At 42.8% G+C, this 18,949-nt stretch overlaps 1 protein-coding gene across 1 annotated transcript in view; it reads right to left on the bottom strand.

The window, feature by feature from the left end:
- Positions 1-2,572: 2,572 nt before the first annotated feature.
- Positions 2,573-18,949, bottom strand: part of LOC131030411 (protein HHL1, chloroplastic) — a 63,461-nt gene continuing 47,084 nt past the window's right edge. The window contains exons 3-6 of the mRNA XM_057961242.2: positions 16,196-16,282; positions 16,031-16,078; positions 3,329-3,486; positions 2,573-3,005 (exon numbers count right to left, since the gene is read on the bottom strand). Of these exons, the coding sequence (XP_057817225.2) occupies positions 2,987-3,005; positions 3,329-3,486; positions 16,031-16,078; positions 16,196-16,282 (312 nt within the window). The 3' untranslated portion in view covers positions 2,573-2,986. The remainder of the gene's footprint in view (positions 3,006-3,328; positions 3,487-16,030; positions 16,079-16,195; positions 16,283-18,949) is intronic.

Genomic DNA, 18,949 nt, shown 5'->3' with positions numbered 1-18,949 from the left:
GTGCCACCTTTTATGTTATTAATGTCCTCGGGGCCAACTTGAAATGAACTTTTGAACTTTGAACCATTTAACAAGAAGTTCAATGGTTCAAGTTCAATCCTGAGATAGGAAAAAAAATTCCATCTTGTGGCTCAACACAACATCGAGAACGAGCGAAGACTTTTAACAAACATAAAGGAAGACTTTGAACCTTGAACCTTGAACCGCTATAGGAATGGTTCAAAAGTTCAAGTTCAAGACCGATTTAACACATTCATGCTCACTCACTTAACAATATAACAAAGCCGTGACCCACACAAAGGCACCGGTTGAACTTTGAACCTTGAACCAATACGCAGGTTCAACCTACGGGTTCATTGGAGCAAAAAAGGTGAAACATAAAGGAAAAAGGTGCATGGTTAAAGATGGATCAAACCGAATGAGGGAAGCAACATTAAATACACATTATTTTGTTCAAGACAAATAATGGGGGTAACATAGTTATTGAATAAGTCTTGGTGGTTGAGATAATTTCTCCAGTTAGTTAGGATCCTCCCACCTTTTTCTCAAGACTTTTCTCTTACAAATATTTGAGGGGTTCTATTGTAATCTTTATCTTTTGGAAAGCAAGCAAAAACTCTGCCAAATTTGCAGCAAAGAAGACTTTGAGCTTTATGTGTAAATTGAAGAATTGAAAGGAATAGAAGAAAATTACTCAAGTATTGAGACTTTGTGCTATATTCTTGAGTTTATGTTCAACATTACCTTTCTTGCAAGTGTTTATTAAAGGGCTTCATATTATTTGATTTGCAGACTTTGTGCTGCAAGTATTGAAGATTAATTTAGTTAAAATAGAAGTTCTATTGAGAAAAGTTGTAAGATTTTGTGCTTACACTCGTTCTTGAGAGAGATTAGAAGTAGATTTTATAATAAGAAATAGTTGTGAAACTTTGAGCTCACACTAGTTCTTATTGTCTTGTGTAGAAATAAATAAATTATTTCAAACTTTGTCCTGTCATAATTTGTTTTTGGCATCATTAGAATAGAAAAGGGTAGATAGGACTTCACATATTCAAGACTTTGAGCTTGATATTGTTGTCTCGTCCCGAAAGAAGTGACGGAAGTCTTTGAACTTTCAGGAAACTTTATTTCCTCTCTCTCATTTCATATCAAAAAGTTGTTCTTGTTGTTTTATGTTAAATTGCTATCACTTTTCTGTGAAGAGAAAAGGATATTGACTTTCTTGAGAAAAAAAGAATGACTGTTGTTCCATCCTATTTTAGTTTTAGTATTAAATAGATAGGGGGAGCCTTCCTTTAATTAGGAGAGTTTTACTCGCACACTATGGTTGAAACCACAATTTTGTATATTTCCCCAAGTGTACAAAATTTTCAACCAACATTAGCATTCGGGAAGATTTTGTTCAAAAGAGGATAAGATACCTTGGTATTTTATTCTATGTTTGAAATGCATAAAAAACACATCAACAGACAAGAAAATGAAAAACAATCTCACACCACTATCATAGCTATATTTTGCATAAAAAAATTGTTTACAACTTTTGCATCAACAAATATCAACACCCTACATCATTGTCAACTATTTACACATATGTTGCTCAGTGTGCCTTCCAAATTTTTATCAAAATTGTTGAATCAGTCAATGGAGTTTGTCCAAGGTATAAAGTGGGAAGAAAGTTGATTTCCCTTTTCTAGCATAGCAAGCTCCAAAAGCGTTCTTCAGCACCATCATGTCTTCCATTTACAAATGTGGGTATAGCCAGGTTTAAGGCAGCACAGGAAGTTTAGGGCTGCACCATTGCAGTCAAAACCACAAAGGCAGGAATCAAGGTTGCAGATGCAAGATTGATCCAAATTCACTCAATTCCAGACTTCACAGAGCACAGATTGTGCCAATGTATCCTAGATCCAATTTCAAATTCAAAGCACCCATCATTTGTTACAGTCAAATTTGTCTCCTCTTTGACAACAAGGTACACTTTTATTGTAATTATTTCATTTATATTTCAATTCAGGAATCACGTATATGTTTCAGCTCTTTTATCTAAATTGTGTGTTTATTGCATTCATTAATTGATTAGCCTGGATAAGTTCAAAAAGTGAATGTTTTTTTTCCTTTCATCCCTAAAGCAGCAACTTGCCCTTGCCCAATCTTTCGATAAGCATACATGGATGACATATAAATAGATGCTCATAATATCATTAGTTATTTCCACCACAACAGAATAGTCGACGAGGACCAGAAAAGTGATATTACAACATTCTAAAGTCAGCCACCACGTGGGCCTCATTTGCTGAGTCACAAAAGTCGGCAAGAGTTCAAGATTGATATGCGAGCAGAGAAAATAAGCTCCAGATGCTGCTCACATCTTTTGAAGAGTCGATCTTCTGCTTTAAACCTTAATCATAAATGCCCCTACAATGAAATGGCAGGAAGCACTTCAAGCCCTACATAAGCCCACCTTTTCCCATTTTCACAAATTTCATATGACCATTCTGCCCCATTTTAGACTAAGGAAAGCATTTCAAGCCCTACTCGAGTGCAATAATAATGAAAGTAGCTCAAGGTCACATAATGTGAAATCAATGGATGGCACCAAAGGAATTACAGTAGTGGGCAAGAGGTGCATGCACACTTCGTTTAATAACATCTGACATGATCTTGCATACAAACTAAAGAAGGTTCCAATTATATGTAAACCTTAGTCTTGCATACAAACTAAAGAAGGTTCCAATTATATGTAAACAATTGTATTGACTTGTAACATTCCTCTGCGGCTAGTAGCTTGTACATTAAACTTTCACACTCTCTCGTTTGGCCAGTTATGCAAAAAGATGTAACTATTAATGAAAATATTAATAAAGAAAATTCAAATTTTTACAAGTAGATACGTTATCCTGTTTTTCAGAAATGAGATAAAATCAAAATCTGCAACAGCTCCTTGAAAGTCGTCTGAAGAGGGCAATTTTTTAACAAAATCAGGAAATTAAGAAGTCCTTCCAGCCCTGAAATAATACCAAATATTTTGTCATTTAAAAGGTCTCTTTAATCTAACTGCTATATCTAAAATAGTCTGGATGTGAAGTACGATAACAATTAGACTTCAAAATTAGAATTATATCCATATGCCATGCTTATATGTAAAACTGAATCTACAGACATCACTTAAATTGAATTAAAATGAAACTACTTCACATCTTATTATAAGCGAAGAACAATAATATTGAATTTGCATTATCACCAAACAGTTTGCTCAGTTCAGGGTAAAAAATGTAATAAGTAGAAAATTCTATCTCCACAGAGCAATAATGCAAATAGAAAAACTTACTCTGATTTCTCTTCCTTTTTTGGAGTTGCCTCATTTTCCTCTGCTCCCATTTTTAAATTGGAAATGTTACCAAAACTTTCTTTCACACCACTTATAGCATTCCCAAAATAATCTTTCACCTTCTCAACCACCGGTTTTAGTTCTTCTTTCGGTGGAATCTAATATTTGCACACAGCCATCTTGTATTATATTAAGAAAACAAATTTTAACTAGGACTCTGTCATAAAAGCAATAAGCATTTAAACGTTTTTATTAACCAAAGAAGAAATTAAGTGATGTCCATCAAACAAGAATATTACTTAAACGAAACTGCTAGCAAAGTTTGCATTTCATGAAAGCTGAACTTTTTATACAAGAGCAACTGAGTTAATAGATTCAGTAGTTTAACCCATAAATGCTAATATTGTTCTCGGGAATTTCTTGGCATCCCAAAAGATAAGATTATTAATGTGTGCTCCCTAAATTTAATTTTAATGTCATTGTCATATACAATAATTTTAATGTGTGTTCCCTAAATGTTGTGATCATTTCAACTCTCTTTTCAAAGTATTTTCCTTTATTGTTTTCTATTGGGCACTAGTTTCATGCAATTTAGGCAATCTAGAAAGTGTCTTTTCAATGTGCTGCCCTGTACCAGCATTCGTATCAGCTTGTAATCGTTATCAGTACTTAAATAGCAGAGATAGCATTGTTTCAGTTTGCATGGTTCTTATGCTTGTTATGAGAGAATTTCATGAATTGACTTCATAGAGCTTTTTATTTAAAGAGAAAACTTCAAGATCAATAATTTTAACCCAATTGTGTTAGCCAAGGAATTGTACTTCATTTAGGTGATGGTGCATTTTCTTAGAGGTGGAAGCTGCTGAGCAGGCAAGACTGAAACTTCTTACAATTTTAACTTGTCAAGATTTTCCGAGTTCATCAATTTTGGTTTATTGTTAAATATTTATGATAATTCTAGAGTTTGGAAATACGTGTGCTTCTCTCTTAGAAGTGATTGTGATGGCTTGTCACTATTTCTCCAAGAGGTTTGTGTTGGTTTGTCTTCTTGATGTTATGGGAGTGGGTTGCCTTCTTTATGTTAGTGCAGATCCTGGACATTTCACATTCTTCATTAGTTCTAGTGGAGGCCTTGTCCATCAAGAAGCTGGTTGAAGAAGATAGCCATTTCGATTTTGTGTGCACGTTCATAGAGCATGGTTGGCCAAGAACAAACCACACCGGAGATACAAACTATCAGCCTACCAGTTAAAGTTCCTCCTTTTGGAAGTTCAGATGCGAAAATTTTGGCTGCCATGTACTCTCTTGAGCATCATTTTCAGTATGAATATATTATGCTCCAAGTTGAAATGTGTGACCAAAGAAAGCTCTTAGAAGAAGCAGAACAAGTGGCTTTGACGACTGCTACCCAACTTACAGAAGCTCAAAAGATTAAGATGGGAGCAACTGAAGAGGAAGTTGTTCAACTGAAACCAATCGTAGCTGAAATTACAGCAGCGCAGGAGCAAACCCAGAAGAAACTTATGGAGGCAATTCACATGGTCTAAAGGTCCAAGGAACACAAGGTCATAGCCACCCATCAACTAACACAAGCATTGATGAAATTTACAAATTTCTGGCTGCAGTACAAGTACAAACTACTGGTGCATCCTCTTCCATTTCAGCAGGTGCTGATATACCTCCAAGGACATTCCCTTCTCTAAATATTACATGATATGTCAAATTTTTTATTTGTTTGTCAACTAAGATTCTAACTTTTCTTTTTGAGGGGATAATGTAGTAAGCATAATTAGAATTTGTTATGCTTTGTTAGTACTTGTGTAGCTGACTTATTTTGTGAAAATTTAATGTCAGCTTTGGGTGGTTGTTAACAAATAGTTAATTAAGTGGTTACCAGCAGCCGTCGTCCCACCAAAACCGTTGGGCCCTATAAATAGAATCGCCTGAGGCAGGGAGAGAGTTTGATCCATGGATGGTCCTCCATGACCTACTTTTGTTGTAATCAAGCGCTATCCTCAATAAAGCATTTGTTGTGTTATTCTCATACAATCAATCTGGTATATGCTGTTATCGGGAAAAAGTGTATAGTTAGTAATGTTAATTATCAATAGTTAGTTAGCCGACGGGTAGGTAGTTGGAGTCGCGACGGTTGGGTCGCACCCCTTCGGCAGTCATATATTGTACCACCTTCGGGTGTTGAGACAGGTAATGTTAGCCGTGTCAGATGTAATGTATTGTTAACGACGGATATAATATGAACATCCTTTGACATTAATGGAAAGCTTATTCTGGTACTTCTTTTATATTTGCATTGTACATTGCTGTTCAGTTTCTGTATTCTTCCTGTTTACCCAGTGAGGTAAACATTTGGCGCCGTTGCCGACACGAACTCAGGAACGGAAGACACGGATGGCGCACAGACACAATGGGCCTACCCGTTGGTGAGGTGAATCCCGAGGTCGACGATGCCCAAACAGAACTCTATATAGGAGAAGACACTGCGAAGAGAGAATTTTCGATTCTACTCCAAGTAGCCATTCAGACCCACGTGCGACGAGAGGCGGCGGAGGCAGGAGTCCCACCAAGTGCCGTGTGGACAGCGTTGGAAGCGAGTCCGGAGGTAAATCGGTTGATGAACCATCTCCCTCGACTGCTAGCACAAGCATCGTTGGCACAACAAGCTCGCCTGGAGGAGATTGCCCGGGAGGAGCGACGCCAAGAAATTTTGCAACAGTACGAGGAACGGGAAGCAGAACGAGATGGCGCCAGGGGCATTTGAACCGTGACCCATACGGGACGGAATAAAGAACACTTACTGTAATAATTATGTCATATTGTTGGCATAAACTTGTCTTCCACATTATGAATGAATAAAAGTGTTCTACTTTTTATGTCATTAAAGCGGTCTGGGAATTAATGCCCAATACACTGAATAAAGACAAAAATAAGCAACAATATATAGATGAACGTGCAGTAGCCCAACGTGCCTTGATCCTTGAACAGCAAGCGGAAAGGCGACAGAGGTATAAGCGAAGAGAGGAGGAACGCTCCGAAGGGGACGGTGAGGCCAGAGGCCACCCACGGAGTCGGGAGGAGTTACTTGCGGAAACCCGCCGCAGGATAGAGTGTACCCAAACTCAGTTGAGGGAGTTGAGGGACTTGCCACACACACCAGAGGCTAGCAAAACTCCAAGGAGTGGGGAGGAGGCAGTAGAGGGAGAAGACACCGGGGCTGCCAGGAGTGTCGGAGGGACACCGGGGCACGGCGGTCAAGCACCCCTTATAGGATCTGACCCATCAGGAGTAGGACAACAACCACCACCAGTAGTAAAAAGGCAAGGTATGGCACAAAAACAAAAACTTCCAAAGTTCCATGGGGATGGGAAAGAAGACCCTGTCCGCCACTGTCGCACGTGTGAAACAATTTGGGGAGCGAATGGTGTTACCGACGAGGACGATTGGGTAACACAGTTTCCCGCAACACTGAGGGGCGTAGCCATCGACTGGTTTTCGGATACGGACAAGGCCAAAATTGGCACATGGGCAGACCTAAAGAAGGAATTTCAAGCAGAGTTTCGTCTCCTAAGAGACGATAATGAGATCGTAGCCGAAATCTACGGCACGAAACAGAGGAAGGACGAGACTGTCCGAACCTACAGCCGGCGGCTCAAAGAGCTGCTAGGAAAGATGGAGAACCAGCCGGCAGACGGATTGAAAAAACGGTGGTTCGTGGAAGGCCTAAAGAAATCCCTTAGACGAAAAATGAAGATAGTACCCCCTTCTTCATATTCGGACGCCTATAACAGGGCAATGGATTTAGAAAGTGAACAGAAGACGTCCAAGAAGAAGAAAAATAAATCCTCGACGGACGATGATTCCTCTGAGGACAAAAGTGATAGTAGTGATGACGACTCTAATCGGAAGGTACGGGCTCTCCAAAAAGATATGGAGCGAATGATGAGAGAGATAAAGGCAACAAAAGGAAGCACAAGCAAGGGCGACGAAGGGGAGTTATGGTGCACAGACTGCCGTACCGACGGACACACCAAGGGGTCTTGTCCGAAAAAAGCATTTTGTGATATTTGTCAGATTGCCGGACACCTTACCAAGGAGTGTCCGTACAATATGAGGACTCGTAGCCAACAGGTCCTCTTTGCAGAACCATCTGCGTCAGCTGGCATGTCCCAGCCTGCGAGCAACAACGCCTCGTCTGGCGGCTACCGAAACAACAGGCGAGGAAGAGGCAATAATAACAATACGAATAATAGAAGCCGAATCCAATACGACGCTAAAGGGCGGCTGATGATACAATGCCGAGCTTGCAATCACTGGGGGCATTTCGCTAGAGACTGTACGGTGGAGGAAGCACCACAAAAACTTTGCAAGTGGTGCGGTCCTGGGGACCATGATGATGGCAATTGTCCCAAATCTGGCGTGAACCTATTGAATGTAGAAACGGAGGATGCACTCGCCATAACAAGGTCCAAGACGAAAGCAGCCACTTATCCAGACCCCCGTACGGAAAAACAAAAGGCACTGGAGGCACGAGCGGAATTGGAGAAGGAGATGTTGAGGAGCAAGGGTGCACAAAAGCTGGCGGGTACTTCTCGCTCTGAAGGAGAAACAAACATTATAAACCAACTGTTACAGGTTGAGATACCTGTCAAAATGAAGGACCTCCTGGAAAGTATGCCGCACTTGCGAGCGACGTTGTTGCAATCCGCAATAGTAACCCCAGTAGGCCAACCAATACATGGCAAGGACAACCTTGGCGAGACAGCAGCAGACCCATTAACCCTGACGATCAACAGTGGTAGACACCCAGCAGTGGTGGAAATGGGTATATTGGGCACCATCCTGACCGACACAATTGTCGACGGCGGGTCGGGAGTAAATGTCTTGCCAGAGGAAACATGGAAAAAATTGGGTAAACCTACTCTCTGGCCGTCCACCTTTACTTTATTGGGAGCAGACCAACACGGCATCAAGCCGCTGGGCACACTCATGGCGCAACAGGTGACGATCGGAACACAGCCATTCGTCCTGAATTTTGTGGTCATCCCATTGAAGAAGAAGGGGTACGACGCCATCCTCGGCAGAGGCTGGTTGGTGGCGGCCAAAGCAAATCACAATTGGAAGAAAAACACCTTGTCCATGGAAAAGGCTGGCCGAAGGTATACCATTGACCTCAAAACTCAACGGGTCAGTGAAGAGTTGGCGTCGGAGTCAGAGTCCGACAGAGACGATACCGACGAAGGGAAGGAGGGCAGGGAACCAAATGATGAAGGCATCTTAGGAATTCAAGCCTGTTCTGAGGATGAGACGGATTCTTTGAGAGGGCTCTTCCATTGGCAAATGGAAGACTATGAATTATTGTATGGGTGCAATATGTTGGGGATTGAAGGACCTGACATGAACGAGTTTCCGCCAGAGTACAGACAATACAAGGAAGGGGATGTCCCTGTGGATGACGCACCAGCGCACAAGTTTGACAAAAGTAAGCCCATAAGGTATGAAGAATCCGCACTTCAAGTTACAAATCTTGGAGAAACTTCAGAACAGAAAAATATTCTAGTCGGCGACGACTGGAATCCCGTCTTAAAGACGGCGGCGTTCAAAATCTTCACAGAATACAAAGATGTGTTCGCTTGGACATATAAGGATCTCAAGGGGGTACCACAAGAACTCTGTGTACATCGGATCCCTTTGGTTCCCGGAGCCGTGCCCGTACGGAAGAGGCCATACAGGATGAACAAAAATTATGCGGCCAGGGTAAATAATGAAATTGACCGCATGCTTGAAGCAGGGATTATCTTCAAGGTCCAGACGAGTGAATGGGTATCACCCATTGTGATATCCTTGAAAAAGGAGGCCGATCAGATAAGAATCTGTGTAGACTTCAGGTGTTTGAATGCTGTCACAATTAAAGATCCATTTCCCATACCATTCACAGACACCATCCTCAAGGAAGTCGCGGGTCACGAAATTTATTCATTTATGGATGGATTCTCCGGATATAATCAAATTTCCATTGCAGAGGAGGACAAATTGAAGACCACCTTTATCGTAGAAGATGGCGTCTATGCATACAACCGGATGCCATTCGGGTTGTGCAACGCGCCAGCTACCTTTCAACGGATAATCCTCCATATCTTCGATAAAATGTCCGTGGGAAACTTCAAAGCATTCTTGGATGATTGGTCCATTTACAGCACGGAGGAGGCACATCTGGCCGCACTTGGCGAATGCATGGAGAGATGCCGACGAGCCCGCCTCGCCGTAAATCCCAAGAAATGCAGATTCATGGTGCCTCAGGGCAAGTTACTAGGGCACATCGTCTGCAAGGCTGGACTGAAGACGGACCCTGACAAAATACGAGTCATTGTGGAGATGGAGGCGCCCGACGATGTCACCGGCGTCAAGTCATTTCTTGGACACATCGGGTATTATAGGCGGTTTATTAAGAACTTTGCCCAAGTATCATACCCACTTGATAAGCTGACACGAAGGGGGGAGCCGTACGTCTGGGGGACGGCCCAAGAAGAGGCTTTTCAAGAGTTAAAATCACGATTGGTGGGTGCGCCAATCTTGACATACCCAGATTGGGACAAAGAGTTCCATGTACATGTCGACGCATCCAACTTCGCCATAGGGGCCACCCTAGCACAGGTCGGCAGCCACGGGCTGGACCACCCAGTATATTTTGCAAGTCGACTCTTGTCAAACGCGGAGAGGAACTATAGCACGACGGAGAGAGAAGCCCTCGGCATGGTATACTCCGTCCAAAAATTCAGACATTATTTACTGGCGACACCATTCACATTTTATGTGGATCACCAGGCGTTGATGTATTTGGTGAACAAGCCAATCATCCAGGGGCGGATTAGTCGATGGCTGTTGCTGTTACAAGAATTTACGTTCAACATCATTGTCAGACCTGGCAGGAGCCACGTCATAGCCGACCAGCTATCACAGATCAAGTCGGGAGAGCCGGCCGAAGGCATTAGCGAGGATTTTCCGGACACCCATCTTTTCCGCATTGCCATCCTTCCTCATTGGTACACCAGTGTGGGTGAATATCTGTCAACATCAAAATTTCCGAAGGAAATGCCACCAGGTGAAAGACGGAAACTTGTATTAAGAAGCCGAACATTCCAACTTATAAATGGTCTTCTCTACAAAATGGGACCTGATCAGATCCTACGACGATGTGTCTTGGAAGAGGAAATCCCAGGAGTATTGAGAGAAGCCCATGAAGGGGCTGCTGGAGGGCACATGGGACCGGATACGACAGCAAGGAAGGTCCTACTAGCTGGCTTGTGGTGGCCGACACTGCATAATGATGCCAGAGAATGGGTGACAAGTTGTGATACATGTCAGCGTGCTGTGCGACCATTAAAAAGAGATTTCATGCCACTTAACCCGGCGCATGCTCAAGAATTGTTCGAAAGATGGGGGTTAGACTTCGTTGGTCCATTAAAACCGAGTCGCGCCCGACGATGTAGATACATTGTCGTGGCGACAGAATATTTGACCAAATGGGTCGAAGCCACGGCGTTGGCAGACAACTCCGCCGTCAGCACGGCGAAATTCATTTATGAACAGATTATCACCCGGTACGGAATACCGATTCAACTGACAAGTGATAGAGGGGGGCACTTTGTAAATCATATTGTTCGACTACTGACAACCGAGTTCAAAAATTTTCATTCTGTATCGAGTCCGTACTATCCCAGGGCAAACGGTCAGGCCGAGGCAACCAACAAAATCATCGTGTCGGTAATTTATAAGTCCTGTGGGGTGGAAAAGGAAGACTGGGAAGAGCGTCTGCCTTCGGTACTTTGGGCGTACCGCACAACTTACAAAGTAACCACCGGGCAGACACCCTTCCAATTGATGTACGGCCAGGAAGCTGTAGTGCCGATCGAATTCATGGTGCCAAGTCTCAGAATCGCCATTGACAACAAACTAGGTGACATGGAAAGCCTTCGAGAGAGACTATACACCTTAAATAAATTGGATGAAAGACGAACGATGGCACAATGGGTGACAGACGTGGCCCAACAACGCAGGAAATACTGGCATGACCAACACATTCGGCGGGCGAGGTTCACGCCGGGCCAATTAGTCCTAAAGTATAACGGAAGGAACGAGATTAAGCCCGGCAAGTTTAAGGTGAAGTGGCTAGGCCCTTACAGGATCCAAGAGGTCGCAGCCAATGGATCCGTCAAGCTCTCGACCCTCGACGGACAGGAAATCCCAGAGGGCGTCAATGGGTCGAAACTGAAAGTGTATCACCAGAGGGTGGAAGCGCGCAGGAGCAGCCCGACAGGAGGCGCACAGTCGCAGTCAGGCAATAAATGAAAATGGAAAAAAAAATTTGAAAAAAATTAGAAAATTCGAAAAAAAATTTTGAAAAAAATATATAAAGGAAAAATTGAAAAAATTTTGAAAAAATATATAAAGGAAAAATTGGAAAAATTTTGAAAAAAAAATATATATATAAAAGAAAAATTGAAAAAAATTGATTGAAAAAAATTTTTGAAAAAAAAAAAGTTAGAAAAAGGGAGAAAAAGCACCACCGCACGGTGGCCACGTAGTGGTACCACCGTGCGGTGGCCACGTGGTGGCACCACCCACGGTGGACACCACCGTGCGGTGGCACCACCATAGGTGGACACCACCGTGCGGTGGCACCACCGACGGTGGAAGCCACCGTGCGGTGGCAGCCGGGGTTATAAAAGCCGCACAAAGAAAAAAAAAAGAACACAACACGCGCATAAAGTTGCCGAAGACAAAACGGAGAGAAGGGGAAAGAAGATAAAACACCGCGCGAAGCAAAGGATAAAACACCGCACGAAGCCACCGAGGGTTAGGATAAAACACCGCACGAAGCACAGGCTCCACACGAGACAAAAACACCGCACGAAGCACAGGCTCCGCACGAGACAAAGTCACCGCACAGCCGCGCCTACACCGCACAGCCGCGCCTTCACCGCACAGCCACGCCTACCGAAGGGAGATAAAACGGAGAGAAAGAAGCTACCGTGCGGTAGAAGGAAGAAGGGGGATTCTGGGCGAACAGCGTGAAAAAAAAACGCACCGCACAGTCTTCGCTCTTGGGTGCCTGGAGGCAGTTAGCCGTTTTTTTTACTACAGCTAAAATCAAGAATCAGTTATAGGAAGCTAATGGAGTCTGCAGGAAAAAGAAACTGGAAAAAACAATTGCAGGATAGCAGCCATAGGAAGCCGGATGCACGTATTCTCCCTTCAGGTGTTCGAATAGCAGGCGGCACGATGGAAGCCAGGCAGAAGAAAAAAACACCACAGCAGCCCACTGTACGAGGGAAGAACACCTCCACTTCACAGAATATCACTTTTGAGGGATTGAATGGGGTGGAATGTCGGAAATGGTGGCAAGACACGCCGGATGATAATTTGGTGAAAACAAGTCTTCGCCGAGCAGGGGTAGAATGGGCTATACGGATGCCTGTGTTCCCCATTCGCGAGTACGAGGGAGCATTGCGGTATATGGTTGATACCTTTGATAGCCGCTCACGGACGAGCACATTTGAGTATTTGGGGAAGGATATCACCATATCCTTCAAACCTGCAGATTTCACCAGAGTATTTGGCATCCCAGGCATACATGGCAAGAAAGTGGACTTGAAACCGAAAAAGATGACACGGGAAGAAAAAGAACATTGGATTAAGCGAGTGTCCCGAGACTTGACCCCCGCAGAGTTGGCGAGCATCGTAGACGCCACGAAGGGTCGTGGGATGCGCAGGTCCTTTGTCGCAGAGGGTCACTGGCGATGCATTATGGACGTCATCAAAAGCAGGTTGACAGGGTCGGGTAGGGCATCAGACATCGCTCTACCACAGATAGTATTGATGAACGGGTTGATGAACGGAGTCGTCTATGATTGGGCTACCTTGTTATCCGAGCGGATGTGCGCCTTCTTGATGATGGAGCAGCGCACCTTTTACATGCCCCACTATGCCATTGGACTGTTCTTGGAGGCTACGCGGGAAGCAGTGCCAGAGGCTGAGTTGGAGGTACGGCCACAGGGACCCTTGGTGGAGGGTGAGCCTCCTATCATGCATTGGCGACATCTGGATATTGGACACTCTTCCGCGAAGCGGAAACGGGTATTAGAGACCACCGCAGCAGAACCAGATAGTGGGCGAGAAACTTCTAGCAGTGCAGAGGATTCCGAGGATTCAGAGGATGAGGACGACAGTAGTAGTCGGGCCACAGACGAGGGGAGGATGGAGCCCGCCGGAGAGCGAGTGTTGTTTGCACCACCCACACTTCCACTTGGCACACTTGTGGGGTCGTCCGCGGGCAGTACTTCGATTCCGGCATTTGGACAGAGCCGCACGCCCGTTACACTCAAGCCGGTGCAGCCAGCCGCAGCACCTTCCACCATACCAGCCGAGGCATGTACCGACAGCACGGCAGAGTTGTGTGGTCCACCGCAGGGAGGCGTGGCAGAGGAGATAGTTGAGACGGAGCCTCAGGTGCGACTGGATGTCGTAGGATCTGATGCAGTGGTGACGGTTGCGGCCTCCTTGTTGGAGGAGCCCGTCGCGGGACATGTTTCCGAGGGGGAGAGAGGGTCAGAGGTGTTGAGTGCAGTTCCATCCGTGGCGGCTATGGGGAGTTGGTTGACCCGGAGATTCCAGATGACAGTGACGCCACCCGTAGGAGCAGCTGTACTCTCACCTCGGCGAGAGCCTCCCACTGAGGTGGTGGATCTGGAGGATTCCTCGGCGGAGACGCAGGCACCAGCAGAGGGACAGGTCCTTGGAGAGGGTGTTCCTACCGGCCCAGAGCAGGCGACTGCTACACTTGAGGGGGCGGGAGAAACACCATTGGGCTAGCAGGATGCAGTTGGTGTGGTTGAGGAGACTTTTGAGTTACCACGTGGGCTTCCTGTACCTACATCGGGGCTAGAGGGAGAGGACATTGAGGTTTATCTAGCAGATATGGTGACGAGGGGTCGGCGAGTGGTGGCCGCGGCCCAGACACGGTCTCTACAGCAGGTTGTGGAGGAATTAGAGCAAGTCCTCCAGTTTATGCGAGAGGGCTGTCCCGCAGCTTTTACCTCATGTTTTGAGGCACGAGGGTGGCCAGTTACCCAGACGGAGGCGATGTTGGAGGCTTGGCGTGTGCCTCAGCCCGTCGTGGAGAGTAGGGTGACGACTCTCGTCCGGGAGATTGAGCAGGTTTACAGGGAGGCCTACTATACCTTACGCCAGACACAGCATGAGTCCGCGGTTCGCGAGGCTGCTCGAGTGGAGTTGGAGCGGGACATGGCCAGGCAACAAGCCTCGTGGGCAGCCGAGAGATCAGAGTTGGTCGCACAGCTTGAGGCAGCCCGCGCAGAGAAGGTTGCGGTGGACGCCCGTCTTTCAGAGGAACAGAGTGCGCGGAGTCTAGTCCAGCAGGAGTTAGATGGTGTTCAGGCCCAGTTGGTTCGCATGACAGAGTCCGCCGATACCAAGGAGAGGGAGCTACTGGAGGCTGCGCTTATGGTGAAGACTGCCTTAGAGAAGGTGTTGGTCGCAGAGCGGGATGTGGCAGCGCGCACCCAGCAGGTCTATGCGCTCCGCGCCCGCCTGGCGGCCCAGACACCTGCATCTCACCCTTCGACTTCAGGGACGCTTCCTCAGCCCCCTCCTTGACTTCCACTTGGTTGTATATTTATATTACATTGTCTCCATTTTGTTGTTAGTCGTCGGAGACGACTTCTTTTTTTGGGGGGGATGATGTTATCGGGAAAAAGTGTATAGTTAGTAATGTTAATTATCAATAGTTAGTTAGCGGACGGGTAGGTAGTTGGAGTCGCGACGGTTGGGTCGCACCCCTTCGGCAGTCATATATTGTACCACCTTCGGGTGTTGAGACAGGTAATGTTAGCCGTGTCAGATGTAATGTATTGTTAACGACGGATATAATATGAACATCCTTTGACATTAATGGAAAGCTTATTCTGGTACTTCTTTTATATTTGCATTGTACATTGCTGTTCAGTTTCTGTATTCTTCCTGTTTACCCAGTGAGGTAAACATATGCTGTTCTTTATTTGTCTATTATTGGAATTGGTAGTGTAACTAGATAACATTAAAGACTCAATGTTATCCTTATAAAGTATTTTTGTGGCATAGCCTTCAATGAGAAGATATTAACTGGATTTTATTCTAATAGTCAAATTTCCAACATGAAATTACATTCCAATTTCTACTGGAGTAATTTCTTTCTTAACTTTCTATTTCAGAAATCATTTTAACTGTACCAGCAAGTGTGGTGGATGAGTTTCTGTGACAGAGTTTGATATGGCTTTTCCAGACTTAGTGTGATATGTTCAATATATTTATTAATATATTGATGTAATCAGTTAATTATGTTCTACCCATGTGAATATTTGACATTATTGCCAATTTTTTCTGCATTAACCAACTCGTTTTATGGTGTTTTTACAGTGGCTAAGTCTTCAAATTATTTGTTTTGTGTACAAGCTGTGATGTACATGATATGTGTTAGCCATTAAAATTACTTTCTGTTTAGTTGGTGAAAAATAGACTCAAATATCTGAAAATGAGGTTTGATGATCAATGACTTCACACATTCCATAAAAAGCATAGATCTAATAAAACAACTAAAAAGCTTCCAAGAAAAAAAGTATAGTATCCTACCATTGTGACATTTGAAGGATAAATTGAAGAATCTGGATTAACTGGGTCCTGAATGTTAAAAACAATGAAATGTTACATAATGTAAACCAAGGATTTATAAATAAATTGTCTTAAACATATCGAAATCTGCAACTGATAAAACCATAACAGAAATCATCAACATACTATGAGCTTGTAGCCATACAGGAACCCAGAGGCTGCTTTAAGCATTGGATATTGAGTCAATACAGCATTCTTAATTTTTTCTTCATCCTGTCCAAATCATGTGAGCCTGATAAAAGTCAGTAATGGTTATGAATTAGAATCTTCTGAGCAAGACATGTAAGAAAGGAGTGGGCATTACAAGCGAGTTAAATAAAAGAAAACAATGTATCAGTTTGTTTTGACTTTAGGATTCAACAGTCACTGAAAAAGAGTTGTAATATCTTAAGTATATGTCAATCGATCAAATTCCAAGCATAACATTAAAAGTATGGGCTCTAAAGAATAATATCTTCTTTTGCTTGTGTTGCAGAACATGTCACTTTCAGAATTCAAAGATAAGAAGGTTTCGAAGACAAAATCCAAGTTCTCCAGCCTTTGCTGGCCCAGAATGAAACCAAAAAGGAAAGAATTATGGGTCAAAATTCTTGGAACTTTATCATATAATGAAGGCATTTGTGTATTCTTGTAGATTGAACAGGTAGTGTTTCTTATCGGGTGAAAATAGCTTCAACTACTCCCCACGGCATGCACTTTATCAGCTCTTTTAATACCATGCCCTCGCTGTAATAACAGTAACTATCCCTAAAGAAAATATTGACCACTGATATTCCTTACCATATCAACCTAAAATGAATTCCAACAACATGAAGACGCACACATTTCAAATATTTTCAAATGTGTGGCCATCCAAAGAGTAATATTTTGGTTGAACTCGGCTGAAAAGCATTTATATGCATAACAAGTTAAACTGTGAGGTTTGTTAAGTTTTATTGTTGTGAAACAATGATGTTACAAATTAAGTGGCCATTTTCTCATACCAATTAAGATATCTACTTCATATCTGATCCAAAATTAGTGTGGATATTCCATTACATTATTCATGAACATATATCTTACTCGACCTTAACGTACACTGATTGATTAAGTTGCTGTTCCATATGCAATATATAGGAAAAATAGTCCTATGATCTAAGTTGACATCATTAAATGCAATTAACATCAAAGAAAGTAAGTATGAACCAAGTATGGAGAATAAAACACACATGAAAATAAGTATACAACAGCAATTGACATGGAGAAACCCAAAATGGGAGAAAACTCCAAAAGTGTGAAAGATTTGCTCTCTGAGCCACAACTTTATGAACTAGTACAATAGTTTATTGCCTTCTAGAGGCCTTCATCAAGTTCTCTTGCACAATCAAAAATGTCCGAACACCACACAAGCCTTGCAACTATTTCTTACACTTCCCTAGCATATCTACAACTTTTCCGAGACTCATAGGCTAAAGCAACATAATCTCAATTCAACTAACTTTCTAACAAAACACTAAGGTGGAACTAATTATAATGGCTTCATGTAAGAATTAATAAACATGGGTTAGAAGAAATATTGAAGAAGAGCACAAGATGTGGTTTCTAGAGTTGGATTGAATATAAGTTCAGATAATATTTGTGTAGTAGTAAAAATGGAAGCACCCAAGGACTAACCCAGAAAGGACTCGTCTAGTAGTTGAGTAATTGTACTTTGGATATAATACTAAAGTCTAAAGCCTTAGGCCACCTACCTTTTGCAACAAATCTACTAAAAGATTGTTATTTCTTACCCAACTTGTTTTCACAAGATTTAGCATTGAGAATCAGCTAGCCCTGACTATCATGGGGCATTTATCTTGTTAATGTTATAATTTGCACCTTTTAGTGCAACACAAAACAGAACATATATCATATATGCAGTAAAACTGCTCTTCAAACTAGAAGGGGAAGCTCCATATAAACAAAAGCTAACTTAATCTAAAGAATTGTTCTTGGTATTACAATCTATACAAGGTTATTTATGTGTGGCAAACAAAACAAAATTTGGGTCTTTTTGGATTCACCTAAGGCAAAAGATTGGCATACACTTCAACTCAAGACAAAAAGGTTTTCTATGATTTTGACTGAAAGCTAATTGTTCAACTACACACTTACATTGTTTAGCAAAAGGTAAATACTAAACAATGCAAGTACACATAAGGATTGAATAAGTTGAATTGATGCTCTCTATTGCCGTAGGTTTTGAGTTGGTCGTTGAAGCTTTAAATGCAACTGGTGTACTATCTTGTTACATCTTGTGTATGTGTTTAAATGAATTGACGCTCTCTATTGCCGTAGGTTTTGAGTTGGTCGTTGAAGCTTTAAATGCAACTGGTGTACTATCTTGTTACATCTTGTATATGTGTTTAAATGGTTTAAACACATACACAAGATGTAACAAGATAGTACAGTAGTTGCATTCAAAGCTACAATGACCAACTCAAAACCTGCTGCAATATAAAGCTTTCAATAAAAACATAAAGAGATATTCAACCATAAAAGCACAATATCAAATAAGACATAAAACACTTCAATAGCAATTTGAGTAACAAAATAAGCAAACTAAATTCTATTGAATAATACTCAATTTTAAATCAGATAACTAGAGATGCAATAAAACAATTTTTTTTCACAAGAACCAGCAAGTGAGAAGGATAAGAGGAATGGATGCAAGTAGGGCAATGCATGGGAGTGGCATGATGGATAAAATTCTTTAAAAGGAGCTCTAGCACAAGAATCAACCAGCGATGGGGAGGCAATAATCAGAGATGTTAGGAAAGGGCTTTCAGTTTGGATAGATCTAATTAGTGGGAACCATTGTTCAAATCAGAACAAACATGTGGGGCAGCTTAGCATGAGGAG

This window comes from Cryptomeria japonica, chromosome 7 (genome assembly GCF_030272615.1).
Source record: "Cryptomeria japonica chromosome 7, Sugi_1.0, whole genome shotgun sequence".
In the NCBI taxonomy this organism is placed as follows: domain Eukaryota; kingdom Viridiplantae; phylum Streptophyta; class Pinopsida; order Cupressales; family Cupressaceae; genus Cryptomeria; species Cryptomeria japonica.
This window is presented reverse-complemented; position numbering and strand designations above follow the sequence as displayed.